The following is a 27,273-nucleotide window of genomic DNA, read 5'->3' as shown; positions in this document are numbered from 1 at the left end:
ACAGTGCGTGGTTTTACCATGGTCTTTGATAATTGACGTAATTGACGTCGTGTCGGCGCCGCTCAGTCAACAAACCCATGCCGCCATAATCCCGCTGTGTCGAGGGAGAGGCAGAGAAGCCGAAACACACCTTTAACATGGCCTGGATCATACTCGACCACGGAAACAACCAGTACCGAATGTCGCCAATCCTGTACCCCGGAGTATTGCAAACCTCGCTGGAACAATGTCCTTGTTGTATAGTCTGTCGAGAGGGCTCAGATATGGGTGCCTCGTCCACCTGGGAGGAATGGCACAAGATTTGATAGTCATGGAGACATCCATATTCGTTGCGCCACCTGATCAACAAGAGCAAAGAAGAACCACCGGGCATTGTCGAATGTCATCCCTGCTCCGCCTGTCCCGTCTGTCTCGGTCAGGCCCGCAGCACGACTCGGCTGGACTGGGCATGGGGGCATCAAGTTTGTCCTGGCGTTCGATACTGTAACAGACTTAAAACCTCCCACTGCCGTCGCTCAACAGACTGTCCTAGTCATTCTTTTCGTGCCATTCGCTAGCATGATCGCCCACAGGTTCAATCGACAGTCTCTCTCCTCGAATTCGCGCCGTGGAATAGAATTGCTCGCCGATTAGCGGTCAAGACCTATCCTGATGCACCGCAACCTGGGCTGTTCGGTAGACACATTCGCCGACCTGGTGGGCTGGATTCGCCGTCATCGAAGGTTGCAAGATTCGCGTTATATGACGCTTGAAGAGTAGGATGCGATATTCCTGTTCATTTGCCGATTCGGTGCCACACGTACCGCTGTGTCAACAGTGTTCTCTCGAGGTCCTTGGCGATATCACACTCGTTTAACGCGGTATTGAAGGCCTTGTTGCCGCTGCATTCGCAGGTTATACAACAAAACAACGACGGCCACGCCAGTTCCGACATTCATCCACAATAACAGAAAAATTTGGCTTTACTTCAAGGATTGCGTTGGCGCTCTCGATGGCACACACATTCAGGTCTCCCAAGACCATTCTGATCTTGGAGAGGAAGGGGTAAGGCGCCTGGCGTCATCGTCAAAGCGTGTTATCACAGAACGTCCTGGGAATTGGGTCCGTTCGGTCTGCAATTCCCGCTGGCTTATACAGGCTGGGAGGGTTCTGCCTATGACAGTACTGTCCTGAAAGACGTTCTCTTTTCAGAGGCATTCCGTGCTCCTCCAGGTCGCTATTTCCTCGCTGTCGGGTATTGCCAACAGCGCAGAGATCGACGTTCCCGAGTCTCCGACTGAATCGATTTGGGGCAGGACGAAGGATTCGGAAAGAGATGGATGAGCTCAAACCACCTTCAATAGAGGCCAGAAATCCCTCCTCTTCACTGTCTCGCCGACGTTCAAGTAAGTCTGCGATTTCAAGCGCTTTTGGCATCGTTGGGGCCCAAGAGCGCTGAAAAGCGGTCAGCCAAGCAGGCCCTAACACAATAAAGCACACTATCGGGCCTTGGCCTGTGGGCTGTTGGGTATTCAGCCGGTATCAGGCACCATCGAGGTATCAGCCATGACCCATCGGGGCTGTTAGCCACCATCGGGCTATGGCCGCAGGAACATACAAGTCTGTCTATGGACCTTTGCATGGACGACTGATCGGAAGCATCAAGCGAGGCTCGGGTTTGCCTGGTATATTCTCACCGCAGTCCAGTTGAGATTTTACTGTCAACAGGCCGGTTCGTATCAACTATAGCTCTTCTCTGTGGCACAAGAAGGAAATGACCGAGCCAGCTCCGGAAAGCATTCCGTCAGAAAGAATTGTGGTCGCTGGGAACGACGGGGGGCGAAGGGGGATCGGTCCAGCGGAGTCGGGACTTGGGGTTGGGGGGAACAGACATGATTCGATTGTCGCGGACGTTTTTATTGCATGCATGGGCTATCTGGAGCCTGGCCGCGGGTGGGAGGAAGCGTAGGATTGCAACGTGCAAACAACACACAGAGGCCTCCTCAGCAGGTCCGTCACAAGAAGAGAGAACGAGGGTCCTGTGTATCTCAGCAAAGGGGTCGTTGACTTGCTAAGGGGCGCTAATGCAAGAGCAGGTGCACGGACCACAAAGTAATCGTGGTGTCAGTTATGGCCCGTGCACCTGCTCCTTGCCTTAGCGGCTCTTGGCCAACGCGCACAAAATTTCTCTTCATGTCCAGCCAACTTGGTTCGATCGACAACCAACTCCCAGCATGTCCAATGTCCTCTGTACAGTCACGTCACTGTGCTGTCCCTACGACAAGCATTACAGTACAACACCACATCACACGGCACCACCAGCGAGTAATAGGGCGTGAGATATCAATCTCAGCCAAAAGACACTCCTTTCGCACTCTGCGTTTGGCCACCTGCCACCCCGAAGGAAACAAGGCTCGCCGCAGTTCCTGTCACCATCGTACCACCATCATAACCACCAGTGGGCTATCAGGGATCAGGTGTTAGCAAAGAGATATGAGATATCAGGGATCAACCAAGGGGAGACAGACTCTGAGAGTTTCACCCACAGGGGAAACAACGTTTGTACCACCGGCATCTTCAGGAGGAGGAGTAGGCTTGTGAGGAGGCGGAGTTGCTTATCGAGATTCACGCGTCTTCTCAGGTGGGGGGGCTGCTGTTTCGAGGTGTTTCAAGGAGCCGGTGGGCATAACGGAGCAAAGGCTGCTGTTGTGCTTGTGCCTCCCGGTCGTTGGCACAGGAATATTGCAACGCAACAACATCCACCATATGCCTGCAGTTTGCCAGCACAGGATCGTAAGGACCACAGCCCACAGCTATATCTTCATCGTTGGCTAACAGACAAGCTCTTCACGGATCGTTCCTCACTTCGGGCGTTGGTGGGCCAAATATCCCACTCCGACCGACGGGGATATAATCACCGGCGACTTCTTACGTGGGTGCGCCGGGCTTGGTGTCGACTTTACACCCACGAGCACCCCTCTCTTCCTTTGGTCCGCCGAGTGCTGACAGGTATCAATTTCAAGACACATGCATCTTGAAAGACCCGAGGGAGGGGCGGGCTAGCTAGCTAGCTGCAGAGATTTCACGATCAGGAACGAAGGCAGAACGGTAGGTAATTTGGAGAAGCATACCCAGTCTCCAGACGAGCCGCTTTCAATCAGAAGGAGGACACCGCACCGCACCATCACACCACCGGGCTATCAGCGATCAGTGAACATGTATCAGGTATGAGTCTATCGGACTATCATCCCTTAGCCAAAGGACACAAATCTCACATCTCGCGAGAGGTATCGAGGCGCGCATAACGGCCCCCATACCTGTCACCTTGCTATGTCCAGGAAGGTCTGTTCTTTTCCTGCGTTCGACCATGCCGTGGACTGATTATATGCAGAAAAAGCCCGTGAACGCGAGGATTAGCGGGCACCCAAACGCAAAGACTTCTCTCTCCCTGTGGAACAGACCTCTGGCCATACTAGACTTCCGAACGCTCGGCGAATCCAAACGCTTTCGTTATTATTAGTTGGACGCCACAACAGATTGAGAGCGTGATTCAAGTGTCAGCCAGACCAGTCTGCCTTGCCCTGGCCGGTTCTGTCTTGTGGTCTCCTGTGCTGTCCTGCCTGTCTGACTTTGTGTTCGAAGGGCTAGACAGCTTCTCCTTCAGACCGTTGAAAGAGGAGGGGGGGGGCAAGTGGTGTAACACCACCGGAGCAAGAGGAGGGAGTGAGGATGGTGTGGACAAGCTGACATTGTAGACGTCCACCGAGCCCGGCTTTGGAAAGCCCGATCCAGAGCTTCTGGAGTCGCACGGTTAGCGTTGTGCGCAAGAACACCTTTGATCAACAGAAAGACCTACTCGAAATGGAGGCCTCGGGGTCTCGAGACTTTGGCCTCTTCGCAGGAGAGGAGGCCTCGCTCTCGACGATTAGGCCAGGAGGATTCTCCACGTTGCGCGTTCTTGATCGCCAAACTAACGAGGAAACCTGGTCCCTGTCAAAGGCACAGCAGCGTTCTGCTCGCTAGCGATTCCATCTTCGTTATCAGGACTGGGCGCTGGAGGATTGGAAGAACAGTAGAATGTAACAGTCAGTCATTGTAACAGTCATTGTAACAGTCATTGTAACAGTCATTGTAACAATCAAGTCACGCACAAGAATATCAGGATCTCAACAATACCATCGAAAGGCCCACGTCATCAGGACCACCCGTGAGCGCTCAATTAGGCCCTTGGGATGCGCCCAATCGATGTCTCACCGAGGAAACAGCGTCATCGAGATGGAGGAATCGCCTCGGTTGGCGCCAGAAGGTGCAATTACCCTTTTGGGCGATTTGGGTGACTCGTTTCAAAGTGTCCGTCATGACACCGTTTTGTCGATTTGAGCGCAATTAAACACGACCATGAATCTAACTGCCTGTTCTACTAATGTGTTTGATGGGCCTTGAGGAGATGGCAGACCTCGTCCATCTACAATGAAATGGTCGATGGCAGTCGTGGCGGCGGGATGGATTACCCTGATTGCTTTTTCCCAATTGGGACTTCCGCTTTTGGTTGACGATAATTGCCTCTACCACCAAGCAGATCTCGCGCCATGGCCTGCGACTTGGCCGATCGATCTGAACACACCAATTCCGCAACGATCTCTCCCGGCGCCGTTCCAAGGCCGTTTCCTGACAGGTAATCCTGTAATGGCCACTGGCATTGCCTATCACGCTAGTGATGCGGTGTCTTCCGGATCCACATGGCCACTCATCTGTTGACAGGTGGGTTCTGCCGTGACTAGGACATCGATCGCTCGGGCCCTTCCACTCTGTAATCAACTCGTAGATCTGGATATCGCTATCAGTGACTCGCCGGTGGCTCCTAGAGTGCGACGAGAGGGTGTGAGTCTGTCTGTCTCTCCCCCTGTTGATATTCTTATAGTTAACGATAAATGTCATGGCCCGACATTCCCGCTAGCCCATAGCCCATAGCCCATAGCCCATAGCCCCATTACTCGCGGGTGCTGCGCTGGTGCTGTGGTGGTCAGTGTTGGTGGCTGTCTGCAAACCCTTGATTCCTTGCCTCTCGCGGAATGTGAGTTTTGTATCCTTTTTCTGAGAGATGACTCAGACTTGATAAACTGATAATATACATGATAGTCGATAGTTGATAACTCATATTCCATGGCCTATGGTGTGGTTGTGGTGGTGGTTCCTCAAGAATTCACGGAATGTGAGTCAAGCTTGTCTCCGCTTAGCTTACGGATGGGCTGATATCTACTATCTCATAGCCAATACCTGATCTGATACACCCCATAGTCCATGGCCTGATGGTGATTATAGTGTGGTGTTGTGGTGTTTTGGTGAAAAACCTTAATTTTTCCCGAGTGCCCTCGTACGTGAGTGCGACATGTCCGCACTTACGCACTACGACTTGAGGCTCTCTTGGCGAATAACTGATACTTGATACATAATACATGATATTCCGATAGCTAGTACCTACAATCTCATGGCTGATGGCCCTCCAGTTGTGGTGGTAGCTGTTGCTGGTGGTGTTTTGCCCGCAAACCTTAATTCCTGTCAGAATGCCCTTTCGCCGACTGCGAGTTTTGTGTCTTTTAGCTGCGGCATGACTGAGACCTGATACTTGATTTTTTACACATGGTACATGATACTACGATAGCGAGTACCTACCCCCTGATATCTCATAGTAAATAGCCCACTGGTAGTGTAGCTATGGGTGTTTGTTGGTGTTTTGCCCGCAAACCTTAATTCTGTCCTTTGCAGGGGATGGATTTTGTGCGATTTGGCTGTGGGATGAACCAGCCCTGATATTTGATATCTAATACATGATACATGATAGCCCCGTAGCTACTACCTCGTCCCTGATCCCTCACAGCATATTGATCGCTGGTCGTGTTGCTGCGGTATCGTGCTGCGGTGTCATGGGGTCCTAGTGAAAAACCTTAATTCTGGCAGATTGTACTCCGGCACGCGCTGCGGACGGATACGCTCCCACACACGAGATACTTGATAATTGATACCTGGTACATGCTATATGACATTCCGATAGCTCGTCCCCAATATCCCATGGCGAATGCCGCGCTGGTGGTGCGGTGCGGTGTTTTTGGCCGCAAAACCTTAATTCCGGCAAGGTGCCGAGTCAAACTCAATCAGCGATGCCATATGATATGATATGACACAATACGGAGTCGAGCGTCCACATTGCACCCCATGCTTTGTATATTGGCCGTCCATCCCGATGTACTTGTCGATCTCGGTGCTCGTCAATCTCGGTTCTCGCCGATCTCGGTACTCGTGAATCTCGGTACACGTCGATCCCTTGTCAACCTCGGTACTCGTGCATCTCAGTACTCCACCTTAATTCTTGTCGATCCCGGTACTCGTGAATCTCGGTACCCGTCAATCTCGGTACTCATCCATCTTGGCGTTCCTTGACATATCTCAACTCTCTCCTCGCTCCACTGCTGTTCAAGCCCCCAAGAGGAAGAGCGGCATCACCTCTGCAGCCCGGAACAGGACCAATCTTCACCGTGATGGCGCAGTCACGACATGAATCTACCCCGTGAAGGGGCCTTTGCGCCGCCACACCGGTAGAAAGGCACACGTTCAGCCCTCGTGCGAATCTCCAGGAAGAAGTTACAGATCGCGGCGCTGCCTGGAACAGGAAGAATCTCTACCGTCAGCGCGCAATCTTGACATGAACCTACCGCCATTGTGCCATCGGTACAAAGACACAGGACTCAGCCTCGTGCGGAGGACCCAGGAGGAAGAGCAGCGTCACCACCACAGCCTGTAATAAGAGGAATCTCTACTGTCAAGGTACAGTGACGACATGAATCCGGAAACGAAGAAATCTGCCATTGTGCGGCGCCAAGGCACACGCTCAGCCTCGTGCGGAGTACCCAGCCTCGTGTGGGGTAACTACCACCCGATATCTCGGCCGAGACAAAGAGTCGAGGACGAGGTTACTATTTCACACACAGAATCGCGTCAGACGCGCAGTCAGCGCCAACGGTATGATTCTTGGGTGGAGCAATGATATTGGATCCCATGTTTGTGTATTACGCATCTATCTCTGTGTGCTCGCCCTTGCTTTGGGGGAGTTTTGCTTGGTAATTACTGTTCAGTGTGATCACCCTTGATCATTCCACTGGGCCATCCATGCCGTGCCGTGCCATGCTCATCACCGAGTATTCAGTACAATTAGTAGGACGTGCCATGATCCAGTCCCGTCCAGTCCGATTCAATCCAGTTCAATCCCTTTGAATCCAGTCCAATCCATTCCGGTCCAGGTCAATCAAGTCCCCAGCTCACTGTGCTGACAGTTCAACACTCGGTCAGTCTTTTGTGACATCCTGCGTACCATGTAATTCATTTCCAGCTCCAGTTGCAGCCCTGCCTTGTGCTCAGGTACTTGATCGGGTGTTCTGTCGCCGGGAATGGCTGCTCTGGCTCCGGCAAATCCAAGCCATTCCGCAGAGCAACCAACCCAACCGCCGACGACAACCATCTCCAACCCAGTCAATCAACAGTGAGCTCATTGTGTTGTTTTTGGTGTTTTGTAAAATGTATTCGAATGGACTTGGCAAACAAAGAAGCCTGATCTGTGTAAGGAAATCCAGCTTTTTTTTTGGTGATTGGCTTGTTCGGCCAGCAAGGCCGGCAAGGCTTTTCAATTGTTTTTGGTGTTTCGGTGTTTTTGGGGAGTGGTGATGTATGATGTGTGCTGTGTTGCTGTGCTGGTCAACCCGGGCTCTCAAGGCATGTGTCTGTCTGCCCTGCCTGCGCCCAGCACTTGGCTGCGCCACCACCGATGCTGCCTGCGGCCCGCTGGCATGTCCAAGTCGATTCCATATACTCTGACGCTGTATCTCGATCGCAAACCCATGGCATGGTCTGGTGTCAACGTTCAACAATTCGTATGGTTTGGTGTCATGACATTTCACTCCAACATCCACAGGATGCGGTCGAGCTCTTGCTGGAATTTGGCTTGCTCCGCCGTGCTGTCAAAGTGCAGAGTCTCGGGCTCTTCGGCAGCCGGATTGATCGAGTCGTGCACCAGCTTGGCGTCTGCTCTGATGCCGTCCCAATCGACCAGCGAGTTCATAAAATCCTCCGATGCCAGCGACGACCAGGTCTGGCGCACCCAGGGACCGTCGCTGTAGATTGAATTGGTGTCTCTTCCAAACATGTCTGCCTCAGTGAGGTGCTTGAATGCTGACATCTTGATGGCGTAGTCACGTTCGACCTCACCATGGCCTGTAGGCAGAATCACCGACATGGTGCCTTGGTTCCCGTGGCGGACGCGACTGGGGAAGTACATGCGCTCTTGGCCCAAGAACTCGGAAACACAGATTTTCCCCGTGGATTGATGCTGTGTAGCTTCGTTGGTCTTGCTACCAGTCTCGTCCACTGCCATGCTATCATCATCTTCAATTAATTGTATGGGGACGCCGAAGTCGCAGTGCTTCGACCTTGGTGGGTGGATGCCAGGACCGAATGGATATCATGGGAAAGATGTTCGGAGCGTTCTGAGGCGCTGGGGGAAAGGCTACCATAACATTGGCTTCCAAATCACCGATGGTGGAGACATAATCCTCCAATCGCTCAGGGCCGTGACTTGAGAGATCGTACCGGAGAGTCGAGTCCTCTTTGTATGGATTCGGCCGATGAGCCATACTGTAACTTTGCTGGCTGAGCCTTAAGCTCGGATTTGGCTCTTGCTCATCTGGATTGTCAAAGTCAAGCAGTTTCGTTGTCGCCGCCGGAGCCGTGTTCAGAAGGACAGGAGTTTCATCGATCCATTTTGCAAGCGCTTCTTCCTCACGATGGGCATCCCCGATGATTCTCAATCCACCAAGCGGAATGACTTGGTAAGAAGACTTTGGTATAGTTTCCGCGCGCTTCAGCCCGATTGGTGTACCAGGTGCCATGTTGAGTAAGAAGTTCTCCCACCCCTTGCTGCCGTGCTGATACATGGGCCGGGCGCAGACAAGGTAAAATGAGTTGACGTCTCTAGCTATATCCCGCACCAAGAGCTCCTTAACTGCCTGCACGAATTGCAGATTGGCATCCAGAGCTAGGATTGCAGCGAATCTAGCCCTACTTGCCGGAGAGGGAAATAAGTCGGGGGCGCGGAGAAGTCTTAGAACCTCTTTGCTCGAAAACTTGAGACGCCGGATTTGCTCATCCACATCGAGGGGACGGACGAGCTTCACAAGTGGAAAAGCCTTAGCGCGGAGGATCTCAAGGCCAAGAGTGACGAGATACTCTTCGCTGCACACTTGCACCACATGTCCCTCACCTATTTCAGCAGAATCAGAGACTGTTCACCACTAAATGGAAAGGTCACTCACTGTTCAGGATACCTCGATGTTTCTTCTTCTCTTCGAAATATCTGCCATCAAAATACGCAAGAAACCGCTCAGCCATGATGGAAAACTGCTTGCTGTTGAGGGGTTGTGCATGTACAATTTTCGATGATGAAGCCACGAATCTGTAGCTTGAAATAGAAGATGAATAACTCGAGAAAGCAGCATCATGCAGGCAGTTTACCGCGTGGGGGACGGAATTCACTTGTCTCGAAATGAAGAAGGCTGGGCAAGACAAAAATGTGATGGTATTGTTCTGGGAACAATATCAGTGGCAAAGGTGAGGCAGAAAGTGAATTCAGGGTGACTTGAGAATAATGGACTCATTTCAATCACTTCAAATCCTTTTGATTTTCTTCTCATTCAACCATTCTCCAATTTTCGTTTCATTCACGCCACAGAAGTGAGTCATCAACGCCACAGAATTGAATCATCAACGCCACATTCCAATTTCTTTGTTTCTTTGTTTACAAGGTCCGAGCGCCATGGCTACTCAAAGCAAGATGGTTGCAGACGAGAATTCAATCCCAGCTGCACTTCATGACTTCTTTCGTTCACTCGCACCACAGCAACTGAGCTCAATCACCGAAGCTATTGCAGCTGTCGTCCCGGCGCGCTCGACAAGCGAGAGGCGCAGGTCCTTCGTAGCGCGCAACAGACGGGGTATGACTACCAAGCGTCCTCTGAATGGCTTCATCGCATATCGAGGTGAGTACAACCATCTCCTCTCTTGGTCTCTGCTAAAAACTAGATAGCATACTATAGCCCGGTGTTCAAGGGTGCAACCCAAAAAGCGAAAAGCGGCTTCATCAGGACTATGTGGGGAGAAGACAAGAAGAGATCGATGTGGACTTTGTTGGGAAAAGCATACTCCGACATGAGAGACCACCATATGGAGGCCATCACAGTGGACAGGTTTCTGGCAGTTGCTGTTCCATTGCTTCCGATCGTCCCCATCGATCTGTACCTCACTAAGATGGGCTGGATACTCACCGTCGACGCCAGTGGTGAATCAGTCCTGATGCGATCTGCAAAATTCAATCCGGAACTGTTGGCTGCAGAGTATCCTCATCACACCAACTTGTCAGAACAAGATATCGTGGAAAACTGCTACCGCCGCGGCCTGGTCGACCGTGGTCGTCGTCAGCGAACACGCCAACACCCATTGCGTGATGCGCTGGTTCAAAATGGCATGATGACAGACACAGACGTCGGAGCGACGGGCGGCAGTGCTGTTTCTCACGACACACCTCCCCACTGTGGTGCCTTGACTCTTGCAGTTGTTCCTCAGACGGTATGTTATCAGTCCAGATTCTCAGTTCAGTTTCAATCATCCAACCCATACTTGAGTGTAAGGCTGACTTACTTTATCAAATCAGGTTACTTCACCTTCCTCGGCCGAAAGCGTGAGCAGCAGCCCAGTCAGCCATACTCAAGAGCAGCAGTTGCCGACGTCTGCTAGCAGTTCTGCCACCACTCCCAGTCTTGTCGTCAACAATGACAATGAATATCATCATACAAATCTCGACTACCTTACAATTGAGGCTGTTACTGCCGACCAGCAATCTGCATATGCTCGAACCAACGGAGCTGGTCTGGCTGCGCTTCACTTCCATCCTCAAATTTCCCCCCCAATCTTGGGATTTGATCCCCGTATCGTCCAAGATGACTTTGACCCCTTCAATCTGGACCTCTTCGGGTTTGACTTCAACCATATGTGAAGAACATGTGAGAGCATATGCTGCACGTCAAGGAACTTGATAAATTGGAAAGAACAGAGACAAACATGGTCCGGAATATCCACGCCAATGGAGCAACGATGCAGAGATTGGGGGGCCTGTTGCCGGAGCTGGGAGCTACAGGGAATTACATTGGGTGCGGTTGGGCTGAGGCGGGTTAATGATAAGGTCACAGGCTTGAGCTCGCGAAGGAAAGTTCCAGTGGGGAATGTCTACGGTCACTGTTTGACCAAAAACAGAACTGAATTGCATCAAGGATGCGTGTATGGGGAGTGACCAATTGTTCCAAGCATGTTCCATACATGCAGACGTGGCAAGGCCACACAGATACATGGCTGTTTTCCATAGAGCTGACAGCAAACAATGAGAAACATTGAAATCCAGCCATTGTCCCTGCTTCCTTGACTCGTGAAGGTCTTGTGGTGACATCCAAACAAGGGTCTCACGTCGAAATGCCCATCCAGCAGAGCAGTCCCGGCCCATGGTGAGATGGAAAACGCGCGTAAAGGGCGCAGGCAGCACAGTGATTCCCGCTCGATGCCAGTTACGATGTAGGCCAAGAGATGTCTCAGCACCCGTCCGTGCCGGGGTCAGAAAAGACAAGTATGAATCCTGGCTCTTCATCAATCCATTGACACTCGTAGATGTGGTCTGTAGGTTTAACAGCTGGAAACTCTTTGCGGCTGTACATGCTTTCCCCAGAACAAAGGACGGCAAGGAATCTCTGGCGAGAGAAGTGAGGAGGGGTCTGAGGCGGTATTTGTCGAAGCCTGATCCACAGTATGTTAGCCAGCAAACATTCGAAGGTGCCGAGACTGATTGACACGAGGGGAGAGCTGGGAATTGCTCACCTGGAGAGACTTGCAGGGAATCCAGGCCGGAACTGTGCTTGTCCAGAAGCTGGAGAATGAGATGACGGAGGATGGTTTGGACATTCAACTCGGCAGGGTTGCAGGTCCCTAAAGCGAGCACAACCAGGGCAGTCAGCAACTTGTACGTTCTTCTTGGGCACCCACATACCTTGTTCTTGAACTCGCATTTCATGATTCATCCCGAGAGCCTGGCTTCCACTGCTGTCAACAACATTGCAATTTTATGCCTTGGACTTTGCAGCTGAACTGTAATCCTTCTCGGGTTTTGTAACTCGGCACGTTGCCATTTGATGCCTCTGCACGCTGTATGTTGACGATGTAAGCCAAGTCAGCACCTTGAGCCATGCAAGTTGCTTTCTGATCCCATTATTCCCTTGCCATCTGCACGGCATACCAATTAATCCTGCAGTTCAGGATCAATCGTTGTAGCTGCACCTTGATCGAGGTCATTGGAGGCAAAAGGATTCAATCTTGCGCTCAAACTCGATGTATTTTGCAAGAGGATGTGCAGTTGAAGTCGAGACAGCTGAGTGAGAAACGGTTGACGGGATGCTTGAAATCCATGAGAGGTTGATTGAGAAGCAGTTGACGAAATGATTGCATCCCGCGAGTGGCTGCGCCACGGGAATTTCCTCGCTGCTTTCGAATCGTGTTTGACCCTCCTTGCTTATTCCCTTTGGACTGCGGAACCTGTTGGAACGTTGACAGGGAGCCACCCGCACCAATTCAAGGGACTGTTGGAGAGATCGTCCTTCCAAGTTCAAAGGAGCCTGTTTTACCAGGGAGGTTGACAGACAACGATCCTGGTGGAATGCCGACGGGGACCTTGAGCGACTTGTTCAGCTTGCACCGGCAGCACCTGCGATGTCGTTGATGTTTGTACTTGGGATAGTTCAGTTGGCAGCACTCTGCGATGTTTTATATCGCCCCTTGGACTCGTGAGAGCCCAAAGGCATCACTAGATCGATCGTATTTCGTTCGACCCGCGGTCTGTTGGATTGTCGACAAGAGCCGGCATTGGATGTCGTCTAGGATGATATAAGTCTTTGCTAGGTGCTTGACTGGTGGATGACAGACACCGTGCACCGCTTGTCGACTGCCATGAGATACATGCAATGCGAATCTCTTCCTGGCAGATGGAATAATGCCACAAATTCCATCTCGCTGTCATGCCCAACAGATCCATCACATCTGAAGCTGGACCGACACCACGTTCATGAGCTCTCAAGTCAACGTTGGTCCATGTCTCTGTTACGATGGGACATGGTCCACGCATCGGCAAGATCCATGGTAAAAGAATTCGGATGAGAAGAGCAGAGAAGAAAGCGTCAAGTCCAACCATGGATCACGTAATATAATGCCGTCAACTAGATTGAGGTTAAAAAACCTGACTGGGTCGGTATAAAGGGCCGTGTCCCTCGGCTGTCGACAGCCACCGACCTTCATCTGAATTGTAACTTGCCACGCGGCCTGCCGTTCTCTGCAACTTGCCATCTGCGGCCTCCCGCTCTCTAGTACTGGCCACAGACGTCTCCAAGGTGATGTATGCATTTATTGAGTTTTTGATTAGGAGACGATGACACCCTGGGAGACGTCCGTGATATCTCGTAAGCCTGGGTGTATCCCTGCGGAGCATCAGCACTGGTAATCAACGTAGTGGTGGTGGGAATCTGACTCACACTCGGAGAACATTTTACCCGCAGGCAAGTCACCCGCGGTGTATCAGTCGGTGAGTATACTTGGTTGATAAGCACGAATAACTGATGGTACTAAAGCACTGTGACAGTTGCCGTCTTATTTATTCTCGCCCCAGGACGACAGATGTTTTTATCTTATTAGGTGCCTGACTAGTCTGAACATGCTTCGCGGTGGGAGTTCGACAGGGAAACCGTCCGTTGGAGGACGTCAGGGTCAGCTGAAGGACATGAAAGTCAGTTGGAATGTAGACAAAGAGGTGGCTGGTGGACGCCGTGCACTTACTGTATATCACAGGTGTCGCCCAAGAAGACAAAGGGTTTGGCGTTTGCTGGGCATCTGCGCTAGTTTTCATGGTGATTAGGGACCATTGCAATGTCGTGGTCATTGCCACCGTCCTGTGCTGGAGAGGTATTTGCTGAGCATCTGCGCTGGTTTTGATGGTGATCGAGGGACCAATGTAAATGTCATCGTCGTCACCACCCTGTGCTAGAGGAATCTTAGCCTTGACACGTTTTGTCAACCTCTTTTCTTCCCCAGTCCTGAAGGCCGACTCTTGCGTAAGTCAAACCGAGTGGGAAAGCAAGGACGTACCCAACACTGAACTCGCCAGGGCGGCGGGAAGGATGTATCTAGAGAAGTCATGGCTGTTCCAAGACCAGCGGAGAGCTGTAAAGGTTAGCAAACGATGTGACAGACAGAAAGGATTGCTTGAGGTGCAGCAGAGGGGTGAGGGCGAGGGCGACGTCGTCCATCACGACACACAAGACACAAAGAAGAAAGGACAGAGGGCGTGGATTGTAACGACACTGACCTGCAATGCAATATTAAAAGAGGATAGAAGGCGTGATGTCGGCCCGGGGCGACCCCGTGTCAATCTTGCTGACGTTGCAGAACGCCAGGTTGGCCGCATCCTGTAGATTTGGGAACGAGATGGCCAGGTCACGGCCAACCTGGCGTTCCGCGACGGTGGGGGGCTGGCGATATTGCCTAAAGGTAGGTAAGAGATAGGTGTTGGTAAGAATGTAAGGGTTGTTGTTGATATTCATACTTCCCACAGGTAGAACACACCGTTGGTGCCTGGGGAGGGAACGAGGATAGAAGTTGTGTGAAAGTAAATGTGTGATTGATTGTCTCTCCAAGTTTTATGGAAGTGCTGAAGCCACGTATCTGGCCACGTAATCGCTATGGAAGGCAAGTGCTACAGGCACTGAGGTAATCGCGTGCTGTGTTGACGTGCTGCAGGCACCAGCCATGGAGAATCCACAACCAGGCGTCTGGCCTGGGGCGACAATGAAGGAACTCCATGGACCCAGTCGCGTTGGAAAGAGAAGGCATGTCAATCTTGCTGGCGTTTTGGATCAGGTTGGCTGCATCCTTGACATTCATACTCCCTACAGCTGAATATGTGGTTCCGCAGGAAGGTAGCGTGACAGCTATTCCCGTTGGCCTGCAGGAGTGCTTGAATGGTGTCACCAGTGGCGTATGGGAGTACTTGCTCAGTAGCCATTTTCTCCCACTGGCTCCTCCTTGACAGCCGTCTGTAAGATCGACCATTCGTTTCCCCTTCTTGTGGCCCCCCCTGAGAGCGTCTGCAAGATCAGCCGTTCGTTTCTCCTTCCTGTGACTCGTTGAATGACAGAGTAATGCGGTAAATGACGTATGCGTACATACGGTGGAATATTTGGCGCGACGTCTTCAGGGCGTCCATGATGGCCGATAGACCAGGTGCGAAGGAAACAATGTCTGCTGCTGATCGAGCTGCATCAGGCGCCTTGTAGACCATGTCCAACAAGGTGTGGATGGGTGAGAACCCTCCTTAGCTTGATACTAACTGGCCTGGAAGTGCTCCGAGGCGGTAGAATTACCGTGCTAGTTGGACGGTAAGGTAGGTGAGGTAGTAAATGGTAGAGAGTAGATGTTCATGTAGTTATACTCCAGCTGGTCAAGGAGTGGACGAGGGTAAATGACCTGGGCGTATGCCTGACTGGGATTGATGGACCGTTGGTAATAAATATTGTGATAGGTAAGAGGTTGCTGTTAATGATCTGCTGGTGGATGATGGACACCTAGGGCGACGTCCGTGGACGGTGCTCTGACGGTGCCCTTTCCAGCTAATTTAGGGAAGAGGTACACCTCGCCTTCAGTCCCGTCGTCATTCAATCACTTTTTGTGTGTTTGTTATTTTAGTCATGCCATGGACACTAGATGGCACTCTGATTGTGTTCTCCGCCACTGAATGCTCAGAGGGACTGTCTGTTGGAGGATGTGCATCTTCGCAGTCGGTCCCGTCGTCATTCAGTCCCAGACATTCTGGGGTGAAGAGATGTCATTTCGCCTTTAGTCCTTTGACTAATTTACGGCATGATGCTCTCTGGCTGTGCTCTCTTCACCCCTGTTGCATAATACCAACCAAGTTGGAAATACTCCGAGACAGGACCAAGGTAGGTAGGGTAGGGAGTGTCGGAGGATGTGCTCCAGCTGGTCAAGGAGTGGACAGGGTAAATGACCAAGGCGTGCTCGCAGAGTCTATGGCCTCCATGATGCAGCACGCTGGTGACAAAGGCTTTGAGACAGAATTGATATCTTATTAATGACATCCTGGAGGGAGGAGACACCAACGTGTCTTTGTTTCTGCTGTGAAAAGTACATTGGAGGACACTCAACGTCTCCCTCCGCTATGCAACTCTTGAAGAATTCCTGCAAGGATGCGATGCAAAAGACGTGCCTGATGCTCTCTCATCTCCCCGGACAGGACTTCCTTCGGCTCTTCATTCGTGCTCGTCGTCTTTGATGCGATGCTTGTCTCGCGAGTAGATCACTCTTGATCTGCGATGAGTATACAGCGCTCCTTTAGTCGGCAATTCGCCAGTTATCTCTGGGATGAGACTCAGTCAGCTTCGACAATCTTCTGACCTTGAATCTCGTTTGTGGCGGACCCAAGTCAATGTCGGCCATATCGCCAGAAGTTCATAGACATTTGGCATTGGATCGGGTAGACTTGGTCGACTCTGAGGTTAAGAGTCGGCTGGTTGACTGTGGTAGATGTATCAAGGATTGTGAACTGACTGACGCCCTCGTTAGTGTTCGGGAGTGCTTGACTGGCGTCTATGTTGACCTTGGGCGACGCCATGTCGATTTTACTGACGTTGCGGACAGTCAGGGGCGACCGTCCTGGAGATTAGGGATCAAAAACATGAGGCGCGAAGCTGCTGAGGCCCCCCCAGGAACAAGAACATGAGGCGCGAAGCTGCGCGCTACCTAACCCCCCTAGGAACAAGAACGTGAGGCGCGAAGCTGCTGCCCCCCAGGGAATAAGAAGATGAGGCGCGAAGCTGCGCGCTACCCCCGAGGGAGAACATGAGGCGCGAAGCTGCTACCCCCCCGGCCGGGGAGGCGACTCGTAAGAAACTTTTGAGTAGTACAGAGTTAATCTGGTGCCCACCACGATGGGATAAATTCAGCTTCAGCTCCAGCGAAGGAGCATTTGGTCTCGCGGACGCCTCGAGGAGATCTCTCATGGCTGGTGGTTTGACTGGCGCCGGTGATAAAGGTTGAGAGGTAAGGGGTACTATTTAATGATACCCTGGTAGACAAAAGACCCCCGAGGCGATGTCCATAGCATTACTGGACGGTGCTCGGATGGTGCTCTCCGCGCTACTATTCACTGCCGCCGAATGCTCAGGGGGACTGTGTGTTTGGAGATGTGGTGCATCTTCGCAGTCGGTCCCGTCGTCATTCAGTCCTCGACATTCAATATGTCTATCGAGAAGGGACTCGATGGTGGACCTTTCATGCAAGGTAATTTGACTGCCGTCTGTGTTGGTGTTGGGGAGTGCTTGCTCAGTAGCCATATTCTCCCCCTGGCTCTGCTCCTCAACAGCGCCTAACTTCGACCCATTCTGCAGTTGTAGAGATAGAACACCGTCGAGGGACTGTAAGTCTAGGTACTCCTCAGCGGCGTCCAGCGCCTCGAATAATTGTAAGTCCGGATGTCGGCGGCGTCCAGCGCCCCGACAGACTGCATAAGTATTAGCGTGAGTCAAGAAGTAATGACACCCGCCAAATCACCTTGGTGGTGGGAACAGCCCACACTTTGAAGTTGTAAGGTCTCATGAAAATATCTGCAATGTCGACGTCCGTGTGACGAAGGACCCATTCGTCAAAGTTCTGAGGTTTGGTATGGACGGGCTGATCGAGGCCGCAATATGAAGTTGGAGGTAGGTCTTATAAAAATATCTGCAATCCCAACGCTGTGTTACGAAGGATCCATTCGTCAAAGTTTTGGGGTTTGTTATTTGCGACTCTTGCTGCCAGGGCGGCGTCGATCAGCCCGTCCATGCAGGTCCGGACGTCGATGGCATCCAGCGCCTCGAGTAACTGTAAGTCCGGATGCTCCTCAACGGCGTCCAGCCGAGAGAAGGTCTGAATGTACTGAGGTGGTTTTCCACCTGTTGCGGCGGTTTTCCCTGGTCGGGCACATAACTATCAGGAATTTCGAGAATGCGACTGAATCGCTTCCTGCGCTGCGACCTCGAAATTCCCGACGATTATGTGCCCGACCAGGTAGGTAAGATAGCCAAAGTCGGAGGATAGAAGTGAGTTGTAGTTGTTGGCCGGGAAGGATTCCGGCCTACAAGGAATCTATAAGTCGGGAGGCCGCCGGTGACATAGGCTTGTAGGAAATAGAACTAGGAGGATCCCGGCCTCCAACGAATCTGGGGGCCGGGAGGCCGCCGGTGATAGTGGTGTTAGAAACGACAGGATATTCTGGCGCAGTACACCGAGGGACAGTGTCCCGTAGAGCGATATAGCGTGCTCTGTCCGCCTCCATTAGACGCTGGCTAGAGAAGTCTTAGTACATGGTACTGGGATCCTAACTTGACCCGACCATGGATTCGATTGTAGATTCCTTAAAGTTGCTCGGAAATTTGCAGTCCTGGGAATGAGCAATTCTTAACAATTCGTCCATAACATCAGATATCAGATCGTGACAATGTCCCGTAGAGCGATACAGCGGGCTCTGCCGCCGGCTCTATCACCGGCTCTGCATCTGGTTCAAATTTAACTGAACCTGTTTCAGGACTTAAATAGGTGCGGATTCTGGCCGCCGCTGGGCTGAGGCCGCCAGTGCCGGTAATCGATCGCCTTCGTCGTCATCATGGTCTTCCATGTGTTCTTTCGCTCGTGGCGAGACTGTCACTGAGTGAGAGCTTGGCCCGGTGGGCGAGCGGTCGGCTGCAGTCTCCTTCAGCCCTCCTGTTCGCCTCGGCCACCTGTGGATCGGGTATGTAACCTGGCTTGTAGAAGACTCAAAGACGGTGACGTTGATTGAATGACTCCTTCTCGCGGGCGCCTGTAGGACAATCAACAACCCCGTGGGTGTTGATTCCCGTTGTCAACAGGCGGTACCGCAGTTGTAGCAACCATGGTATATGGTGCTGACTGGCGTTGTTAATGGCGTTGTCAACAAGGCGGTATCTGGTGCGAAAAGTCCCGCATTTATTGCACTGACGGTCCTTGGTCTTGTTGTTGCCATCAGGGTGCATGGCATGGAAACGTGGTGACTGGATAACAATGAACAAAGCACTGTCCTTGTCTCAAGTGGAGGATATTATGATTGGGCAATCATTTGAAGGTACAAGTTTGAGGCGTGTCGCCCAAAGATTTAAAAAGGTGTACGGTGAGCAGTGGTGAGAAAGAGAGCATTGGTGGGAGAGACGGTAGTGGTGAGAGAGGGAGCAGCGGCGAGAGAGAGACTCGATTTATCGGTGGTCTTCCCTCTTATTCAGCTCCGACAATCTCCTGCCCTTGAATTTCGTTTGTGGCGGATCCGAGTCAATATCGGCAATTCGCCAGTTGTCTCTGGCACCACCTCACTAGGTGTCGACCCGCGTTGTCGACAGGCGGTATTTGGTGTGAAGGGTCGCCGCAGTTGTAACAGGCAGTCCATGGCGTTGACTCGCTTTGTCAACCGGCGGTGCCTGGTGCGATGAGTTCCGCAGGTGTAGCAGCCTCTGTCCAGGTGTTGTGTCGGTGGGTGTGAGGTGTGGTCTTGTTCAAGGATGGAGAGAAGGAAGGCCATGGTTTTAAGTCAAAGAATCTGGTAGTGCACAGTGAGCACTAGTTTGTGTGAAGTGCAGCCAATGGTAGTGAGACTGAGAGAGGTGCAGAGGAGGACAACGACTCACTTTGTTGATGGGTGTTGAACCTTTGCTGACTGAAAGGAAAGCAATACCACAATGTGTTGACATTGACTCCGCAGAGTCATCCTGACGCGTTGTGAGCGTCAACACTATGCAGGTCATACTTTCATGGACTTACTCAGCTCCTGTGCCAATGGATTCTGGTGGATGAAACTCTGGCGACATCCGGGACATGCCGTGCATTGAGAAATTCGTTCATGTGAGTGGTGCTGTCTGTATAATGACATGATGCATCAGGAGAGACAGATGCAGGGATTGTAGTCGAGGAAGACAATGCACAGGGATGCAGCTGAGCGATACAGGGAGAGGTCCAGTCTTGTTCAATGACAAGATGCATCCAGAGGGAGATGTACACAAAGAGGAAAGATACATAAAGGGAGGCCGAATTTGCAGAGAGATATGCAGCAGGGGACGGGAGAGACTTGCCTTGTTGACAAACAACCTGGAAGAAACATTGTAGCTGCAGTCACGACAACAAACACTGACGTATATATCGCGCTGTGCAAATGAGCTTCTTGTGCAGGTGGTGGATCCGCGGGTCAAAGATTCTCCGGCCCCGACTTCACGTGCGGGGAACGGCACATTCGGAGATATGCGGGGTTAACCGGAGCTACCCGGAGTTACTTGGAGCTGCTCCGGGTTAACTCCGGAACCATGCGCGGGGACATGCGGGTCCACCTCTGTCAGACAGAAACGCGACATGAATTCAAGTGAAGTCGTGTCACAGTGACGTTCTTTGTGTAACCTTGTTCAACGTCGTCGCTGTGAGAAAGTTGCCGACACAGAATCACAGAGACGGACACGCAGACACGCAGATGCAGAGCTTGAGAAAGAGACAGACAAAGAGACACTGGCGCAGAGACGCGTCAGAGGGTCAGGAGTTCACGTCAAGATATGCAGACATACAGACATTGTCTTTGACTCTTGCAACTTTCTTCAGTGTCGTCATCATGGTAGATACGCGAATGCAGATGCGCGAATGCAGATACGCGAATGCAGACGTAGAAACACAGACACGGAGATACAGATGCGGAGACATGAGAGACACAGACACAGACACAGACACAGACACAGACACAGACACAGACACAGACGCAGGCAAAAAAGCAAGCAAAGAGACTAGCAATACAGGTGCAGAGAGGCCGGGAGACAGAGGCAGAGAGACATGGTTGCAGAATGACATCAAGAGTTGACGAGTTGGAGAGTTCAGGATTTCAGGGAAAGACGTACCGATGTGACATGTAGCGTGTCTGTATGTGCGACGTCCTTCAACGTGGTCCTGATTTTGTGACTTCCTGCATCGTCGTCGTCGTCGTGACAAGATTGTAGATACACAGACGCGTCAGGGGCCCAAGTAAAGAGTTGTAGATATGATGTTATCATGACTTGGCAATTTCTTCAGCATCGTCGCCATGAGAAACCTGCCGATTCAGAGGCAGTCGTCTCCTTTCTGCCGTCTTCGGCAAAAACACATGAAGAGGCGTGGACTCGAGTGCATGGTCTTGACTTTGTGACTGCCTTCGCTCTCGTCGCTGTGAGGATTTTCAGATCCGGGGACGCATCAGGAGCGCGCGTGGTGGTATGTGGGCTTGGGTATGGCTGTCCTGGCTTTCCGGCTTCCTTCCGATGGCGGTGTTAGGGCGTCCTGGGGTCAGCAATATCCACGACATTGTCGTCGTGAGAAAGCTGTAGACACCGCTTGCCTCATCGCTTTTGCAGAGGACGGGAACACTTGAAGAAGTGAAGATATGATGTATTACCCTTCTTTGAAACTTCTTCCAATCTCGTTGTGGTGGAGGGTCGACAGATGCAGAGGCGCGTAGAGGCGCGTCAGTCATGCACACGAAGGGGTGGAGATATGAGTCCATTGTTTTGGTTTCCGCGACATCCTCTAACATCATGGTCGTGAAAAGATGCAGATACAGCGGCACTTACCTCCCTTCTGCTGTAGTGTGCCATTATCTTTTCTGCCGGACTCTAAGGCGATCAGGATATGATTTAAGGCCACATACACGCGTAGAGTCGTGACCCGAATTGTCTCGACTTGGCGACTTTCTTCGTCATTGTCTGCTTGTACATTATCGTCGTGAAAAGTTGTAGATACAGAGACAGCTCTCTCCTTTACGCAGAACGGGAACACGGTAGGTCTCTTGACTGTGAAATTGCCTGTATCATCACCATGAGAAAGCTGTACAGTCGATACAGCGGCAGTTGCCTCCTTCGTTGGAGATTAAGCCCGTGTTTTCTGCAGAGTCCTTGACTCTCGGGCAACAAGGACACGTTTAAATCCCAGGCCAAGGTGTGCATCCATGACGTACAATGCCTTGACCTTGCAACCATTGTTTCCTTGGCCATTCTTATCCAGATGCAAAGGCAATTGCCTCGTCGTCGGTAGAATATTCTGCCTTTTTCAACAAAGTGCTCTTCTTTTTGTGCAGAGTACTCTCCGTTTTCTGTTGGGTGCCTCATTCTCTACGCGGCGACAGGGGCGCGTCAGCGGTTCAGGCGGCGGAGCTTAGTGATGGCCTGCATTACTTTGACTGCTTCAACTGCCTTCATTATTGTTCTCGTGGGGGAGTTGCAGGTACTGAGGCATTTACCACTTTTTTCCTGCAGCGATCATTTCCCTTTATTGCGGAATACGCGCTCTTTGTTGCAGAGTATTCTCCTTTTTCCCGCATAGGGCTCTCCTTTCTTCTGCAAAGTATTTTTCTACGTGGCAACAAGACACGCCATGGGAATGCCTGAAGACGTACAGATATGACGTGTCATCTTGGCTGTATCTTCCTTTATTATCGTCGTCGAGAAAAGTTACAGATACAGAGGCTGTTGACTCCTTTTACTGTCGGGTATTCTCCTTTTTTCTGCCGATCACACTCTATTCTTCTGTACAATATTCTCCTTTTTCTCCCCAGTACTCTCCTCTTTCGACTCCACACACTCTTCTTGGACTCCAAGCTCTCTCCTTTCTACTCCGTACTACCCTTTTGCTGCAGATTTCCCTTCTTTTATTATATGGTATACCCCCTTTTCCGCAAAGTCCTCTTCCTGTCTCTACAGATTATTATCTTCTTTTCTCTGGAGGTTTCCCTTTATTGTTCTGCACAAGCCTCTCCTTTTTCCACATCGTTTTGCTACAGACTCTTCTACTTTTGCCTGCCGAGGTCTCTTCGTCTGCAGATTATTCCCTTTTGTCTGCAGAGTACTCGAGAGTTTCTTTTGTCTGCTCCTCCATTGTCTACATGGTATTCTTCTGCTTTCTGCAGGGGAGCCATGTCTTTGCTACAGCTGAATGTCCTATTTTCTGTAGAGTATTCTCCCTTTTCCTACTCGGTACTATCCCTTTTCTACAGAGTACTCTTCCTTTTGCTGCAGAATACTGTCCCTTTTCCTACAGAATACTCTTCTTTTCTGCAGACATGGCACTCTACGCGACAAGACCCGTCACGGACTCACCCGATGAGACCCCGGGTAGACATGACGGATACTGCCTTGGCTTTGAACCAAGTTGTGAGGAAGGTGTAGGTATCGAGGTAGTCGCCTCCCACTTTTCTCTGCCCGCTTCTCGATCAAATGGTCTCTTCTCTGGTTTCCTTCTTCCTCTTCTCTCTCCGAGAGACGCTTCGGATTCCTTCTGGTTTTTTAGTTTCCTTCCCCTTTGCGTGTGCTTCTGAGAAGTTCTCCTTTTCTCTCTCTCGCACTCAATCCGCAAAGTCAACAAGACAGAAACTGCCCGACTGCCCCCTGAATCACCACGACCGCTCACTCTATCAAGCTCTCATCATTCTACTTCTCTTTGCACGTCTTTCCACTCACCAGGCCGTAAGTACTGCTCCTCGCGCACCTCTTCTTAGTCTAACCTCCATTTTAGGACTCTCCAACGCCCTACTCTAGCTTCTCGACCAGCGGTTCTTCTACTGTTCTGATCCCTCGACCGACACTTCTTGCACTTCTTGCACTGTTCTGACCTCTCGACCTGCGTCTTGCACTATTCTGACCCCTGGACCGATACTTCTTACACTGCTCTGAACCCTCGACCGGCAATCCTTACACTGTTCTGACCTCTCGACTGGCGATTCTTGCACTACTCTAGTCTCTGGACCTGAAATTCTTGTACTATTCTGACCCCTGGACCGATACTTCTTCTACTGTTCTGACCTATCGACCTGCGATTCTTACACTATTCTGGCCTCTCGACCGTCGATTCTTACACTGCTCTGACCCCTAGACCGACACTTCTTCTACTGCTCGAGTCTCTCGACCTGCAATTCTTGCACATTTCCACAACAGTCACAATGGATTCTGTTGTTCTCCAGAACATGTCTTCTTCCCACACCATGTATCCAGTGTCGCGCGAAACCAACCCAGCTCCGATCATGGAGCCATCCACTCTCAGCACACTATACAGAACCCACCACTTGAGACGATCTAGTATGCTAGAACAGCCACAGCCGAATCAACGACTCAATGGCAAAATCTGCGCTGTACGAGGGGAGATATCACAGCTTCGTGTCGATGCGATTGTTACCCCCGCCAACACGGAACTGTCTCGAAGTGATGTCGCCGATAGCGTCGATGGGGCCCTGCATCGGGCTGCAGGGCCGAATCTCCTCAGGGATTGCCGAGCTCTCGGCGGCTGCCCAGTTGGGGCAGCGAGAGCCACGGGCGGCCACAATTTACGAGCCAGAATGGTGATACACGCGGTTTCGCCGGTCCATGACGGCACACTGCAATGTCGCCAGCAACTTAGGTCTGCATATCTTTGCTCCCTACAGCTAGCAGTTCAACATGGCTGTCGCTCTGTCGCTCTGTCTTCCATTTCGGCCGGCATATACGGCTTTCCAAGCAGAGAGGCGGCATTTATTGCCGTAAGGATAGTGCGACGCTTCCTACTCGGACCTAGTGGTCATCTGCTTGACCGCGTGATCTTCGTGGCCAGCACGAGGCACGAGGCAGAAGTTTATGCGAGATGCCTTCCGTACGTGTCTCCTTACCATCCCTCTCGTTGCTACACTATGCTAACTTTATGTCTGATCTAGTCGACACTTTCCTCCGACAGCGGCGGACCTGGGCTTCACCGGGCCGGCACCCCCCCCGACCATCCCCCCATTTAGCTTTCGTAATTCTGGCCCCTATGGGCAGATTTACCATCATCCGGCGGTCGACAACACCCAAGGGCCACCAAGCGAGGGCAGCGGCCCGGGTGGGGCGACCGTGGCTAATGTAAGGGAGACCAGCCTCCTGGAGGATGTTAGGGCAACCCTTCAACAATGGTTCGGCTGCTTCCCAGGGAGTTAGCATCACGCATTCGGTCGTTGGCACTACGAAAGAGGGCAATGGTGCTGCGGTGGAACCGGTCCTGTCGCTTTGTCTTCTACTTTTATCATGTTGTATGGTGAGCTTTGCGTGCTGGTGGTATTTGTGTTTGTGTGCAAACCTCAGTTCCTGTCAGAGTGGACTTCTCCCTTCGTTTGGTTGTATTACTGGTGTTACCGCTCGCGGAATGCGACTTTTGTATGATTTAGCTGAGGAATGACTCAGTGCTGATGATTGAGAACTGGTACATGATACATGGTGGTCCGATGACTAGTATATACTCCCTAATATCTCATGGTCCGATGGGTTGTTGGTGGTATTCTAGCTGCCAAACCTTAATTCTGGCCGAGTGTACTCGCATAGTGTGAGTCTGTCTGTCTCCCCCGTGACTGATATCTCATACCCAACACATAATACAATATTCTCGTGGCTAATACCTACTACCTGAATGCTCACGGCCCAGTACTCGATGGTGGTGCTGGTGGAGTGAGTGAGTCGTGTCAAACCTTAATGGTTCGGGGGATGCTGTGGCTGCCTCGCCCACCCTCAGAGACCCCCAGAACCCTCACAGAAATGGTTTGGCAGTGCTACTGACCTAGCCCAACACATAATCAACTAGTCAGATGCGCGATTCGTGTCAAAATCCCCCCAAAAGCATGGATTGTGCCCAAATGTCAAAGAAAACTCTAAAATTTTCCAACCCTGTGGAAAAGTTTTCAATCGGCCCCAAGCTTGTTTTGCCTGCCTCTGGAGATGTTTTGGGGTTGGTACATGCAATCCGTTCAATCCTTGCCTCTGGGACGTGGTCCAATGCTCCTGCGTGTGGTTTTCGTCAACCTCGACCTTGTTCACCCTCGAAGGGGGGGGGGAGGGGGGGTTTCCGCCAAAATACAAGAAAAAACTTTTTGGGGTTTTTTTCGGGTAAATCACAACGAAAGAATTTTTTTAGGAGTTTTTTTCTAGCTAAACTACAACGAAAAAAATTTTTGGAGCCCTTTTTTCGGCTAAATTATAACGAAAGAATTTCTCAGAGGCTTTTTCTCGACTAAACTACAACGAAAAATTTTTTTAGGCCTTTTTTTCGACTAAAATATAACTAAAAATTTTTTAACGAGTTTTCTTTTAGCTAAACTATAACTAAAATTTTCTTAGGGAACTTTCTTTAGTTATATTATAACGAAAAAGATTCTTAAGGGTTTTTTTTTTAGCTATATCTTGGAAGTTATCAGATTTAGGGGCGGAACGAGACGGGTCGGTCGCTCGAGATTAGAAGACTACTCCAGCCAGGGGTGTGGCGCTGCTCAATCGAGGAGTGAAGATCTTGGAATTTCCTCCTAATTCGCTAGATCTCAACCCCATTGTCACGAACCACCAAGCACACCACACACATGACAACGCCCTTATTATTTGAGCACCGCATGCTCACCGCCTGAGGGAAGCTTCATGCATTGAGTCTTAGTTAAGATATACTATTAAGGAATACCTATACCTACCTGTTACCTATCGCTGCCCTCTGCCTATCTACATAGGCCGTTCCTGACACCCATAGAGTACCTCTGGAAGATCATGAAAGACTGGATTGATATGCACTACCTAAATAACTACAAGGCTTCTGACGATCGACTCAGGCAGCACGTTCAAGAGGCCTTGGAGGCTACAGGTGAAGACACCCTTGAAGGCATTACAGATACAATTCCCTGACCCGCGGAAAGCCCTCGTCGATATTGTACCGAGCTGGTCTTGACACACGAAACGCCTGTACGAACTCATGGAGAATTGGTCCGTGGTCGGGGAACCAACACGCGTGGATCGCTTGGGGCCGTCTCACTCCATTGGTGATGAATGAGACGGCGCTTGGCTCTGGGCCTTGGGAAACCAGATGGTGTTGGTCGAGATTCATTCATATATACCGCGGCCATCCACGCCGCTGGTAATGAGAGCAGGTCCTCAAGACGGCCAAGGCCCTCGCCGCAGCTCCATCTGCGTCCCCATCTACGAGGGCACTTTATCTTCTTTCCTTCCGTTGGGCTTGTTGATATGGCCTGTCAATGTTGAGGGCGTCGACTCGTACAATGCTGGTAAGTTCTGGCGC

General features: G+C 51.2%; 3 protein-coding genes across 3 annotated transcripts; 2 read left to right on the top strand and 1 right to left on the bottom strand.

The window, feature by feature from the left end:
* Positions 1–7,924: 7,924 nt before the first annotated feature.
* On the bottom strand, positions 7,925–9,414 carry AYO20_10953 (hypothetical protein; the record flags this gene model as incomplete). The annotated part of the gene is made up of 3 exons (XM_022649208.1): positions 7,925–8,402; positions 8,479–9,286; positions 9,339–9,414. The coding sequence occupies 3 exons, from the start codon at positions 9,412–9,414 to the stop codon at positions 7,925–7,927; spliced, it is 1,362 nt and encodes a 453-aa protein (XP_022494828.1).
* Positions 9,415–9,838: 424 nt separating this feature from the next.
* AYO20_10952 (hypothetical protein) lies at positions 9,839–11,074 on the top strand (the record flags this gene model as incomplete). Its single annotated transcript, XM_022649207.1, has 3 exons — positions 9,839–10,061; positions 10,109–10,647; positions 10,733–11,074. The coding sequence occupies 3 exons, from the start codon at positions 9,839–9,841 to the stop codon at positions 11,072–11,074; spliced, it is 1,104 nt and encodes a 367-aa protein (XP_022494827.1).
* A 13,086-nt stretch (positions 11,075–24,160) lies between these two features.
* AYO20_10951 (hypothetical protein) lies at positions 24,161–25,163 on the top strand (the record flags this gene model as incomplete). Its single annotated transcript, XM_022649206.1, has 2 exons — positions 24,161–24,843; positions 24,905–25,163. The coding sequence occupies 2 exons, from the start codon at positions 24,161–24,163 to the stop codon at positions 25,161–25,163; spliced, it is 942 nt and encodes a 313-aa protein (XP_022494826.1).
* Between the last annotated feature and the right edge of the window lie 2,110 nt (positions 25,164–27,273).

Source organism: Fonsecaea nubica, assembly GCF_001646965.1.
Source record: "Fonsecaea nubica strain CBS 269.64 chromosome Unknown Scaff127, whole genome shotgun sequence".
Lineage (NCBI taxonomy): Eukaryota > Fungi > Ascomycota > Eurotiomycetes > Chaetothyriales > Herpotrichiellaceae > Fonsecaea > Fonsecaea nubica.
The sequence above is the reverse complement of the archived record's forward strand: the minus strand, read 5'-3'. Positions and strand labels throughout refer to the sequence as shown.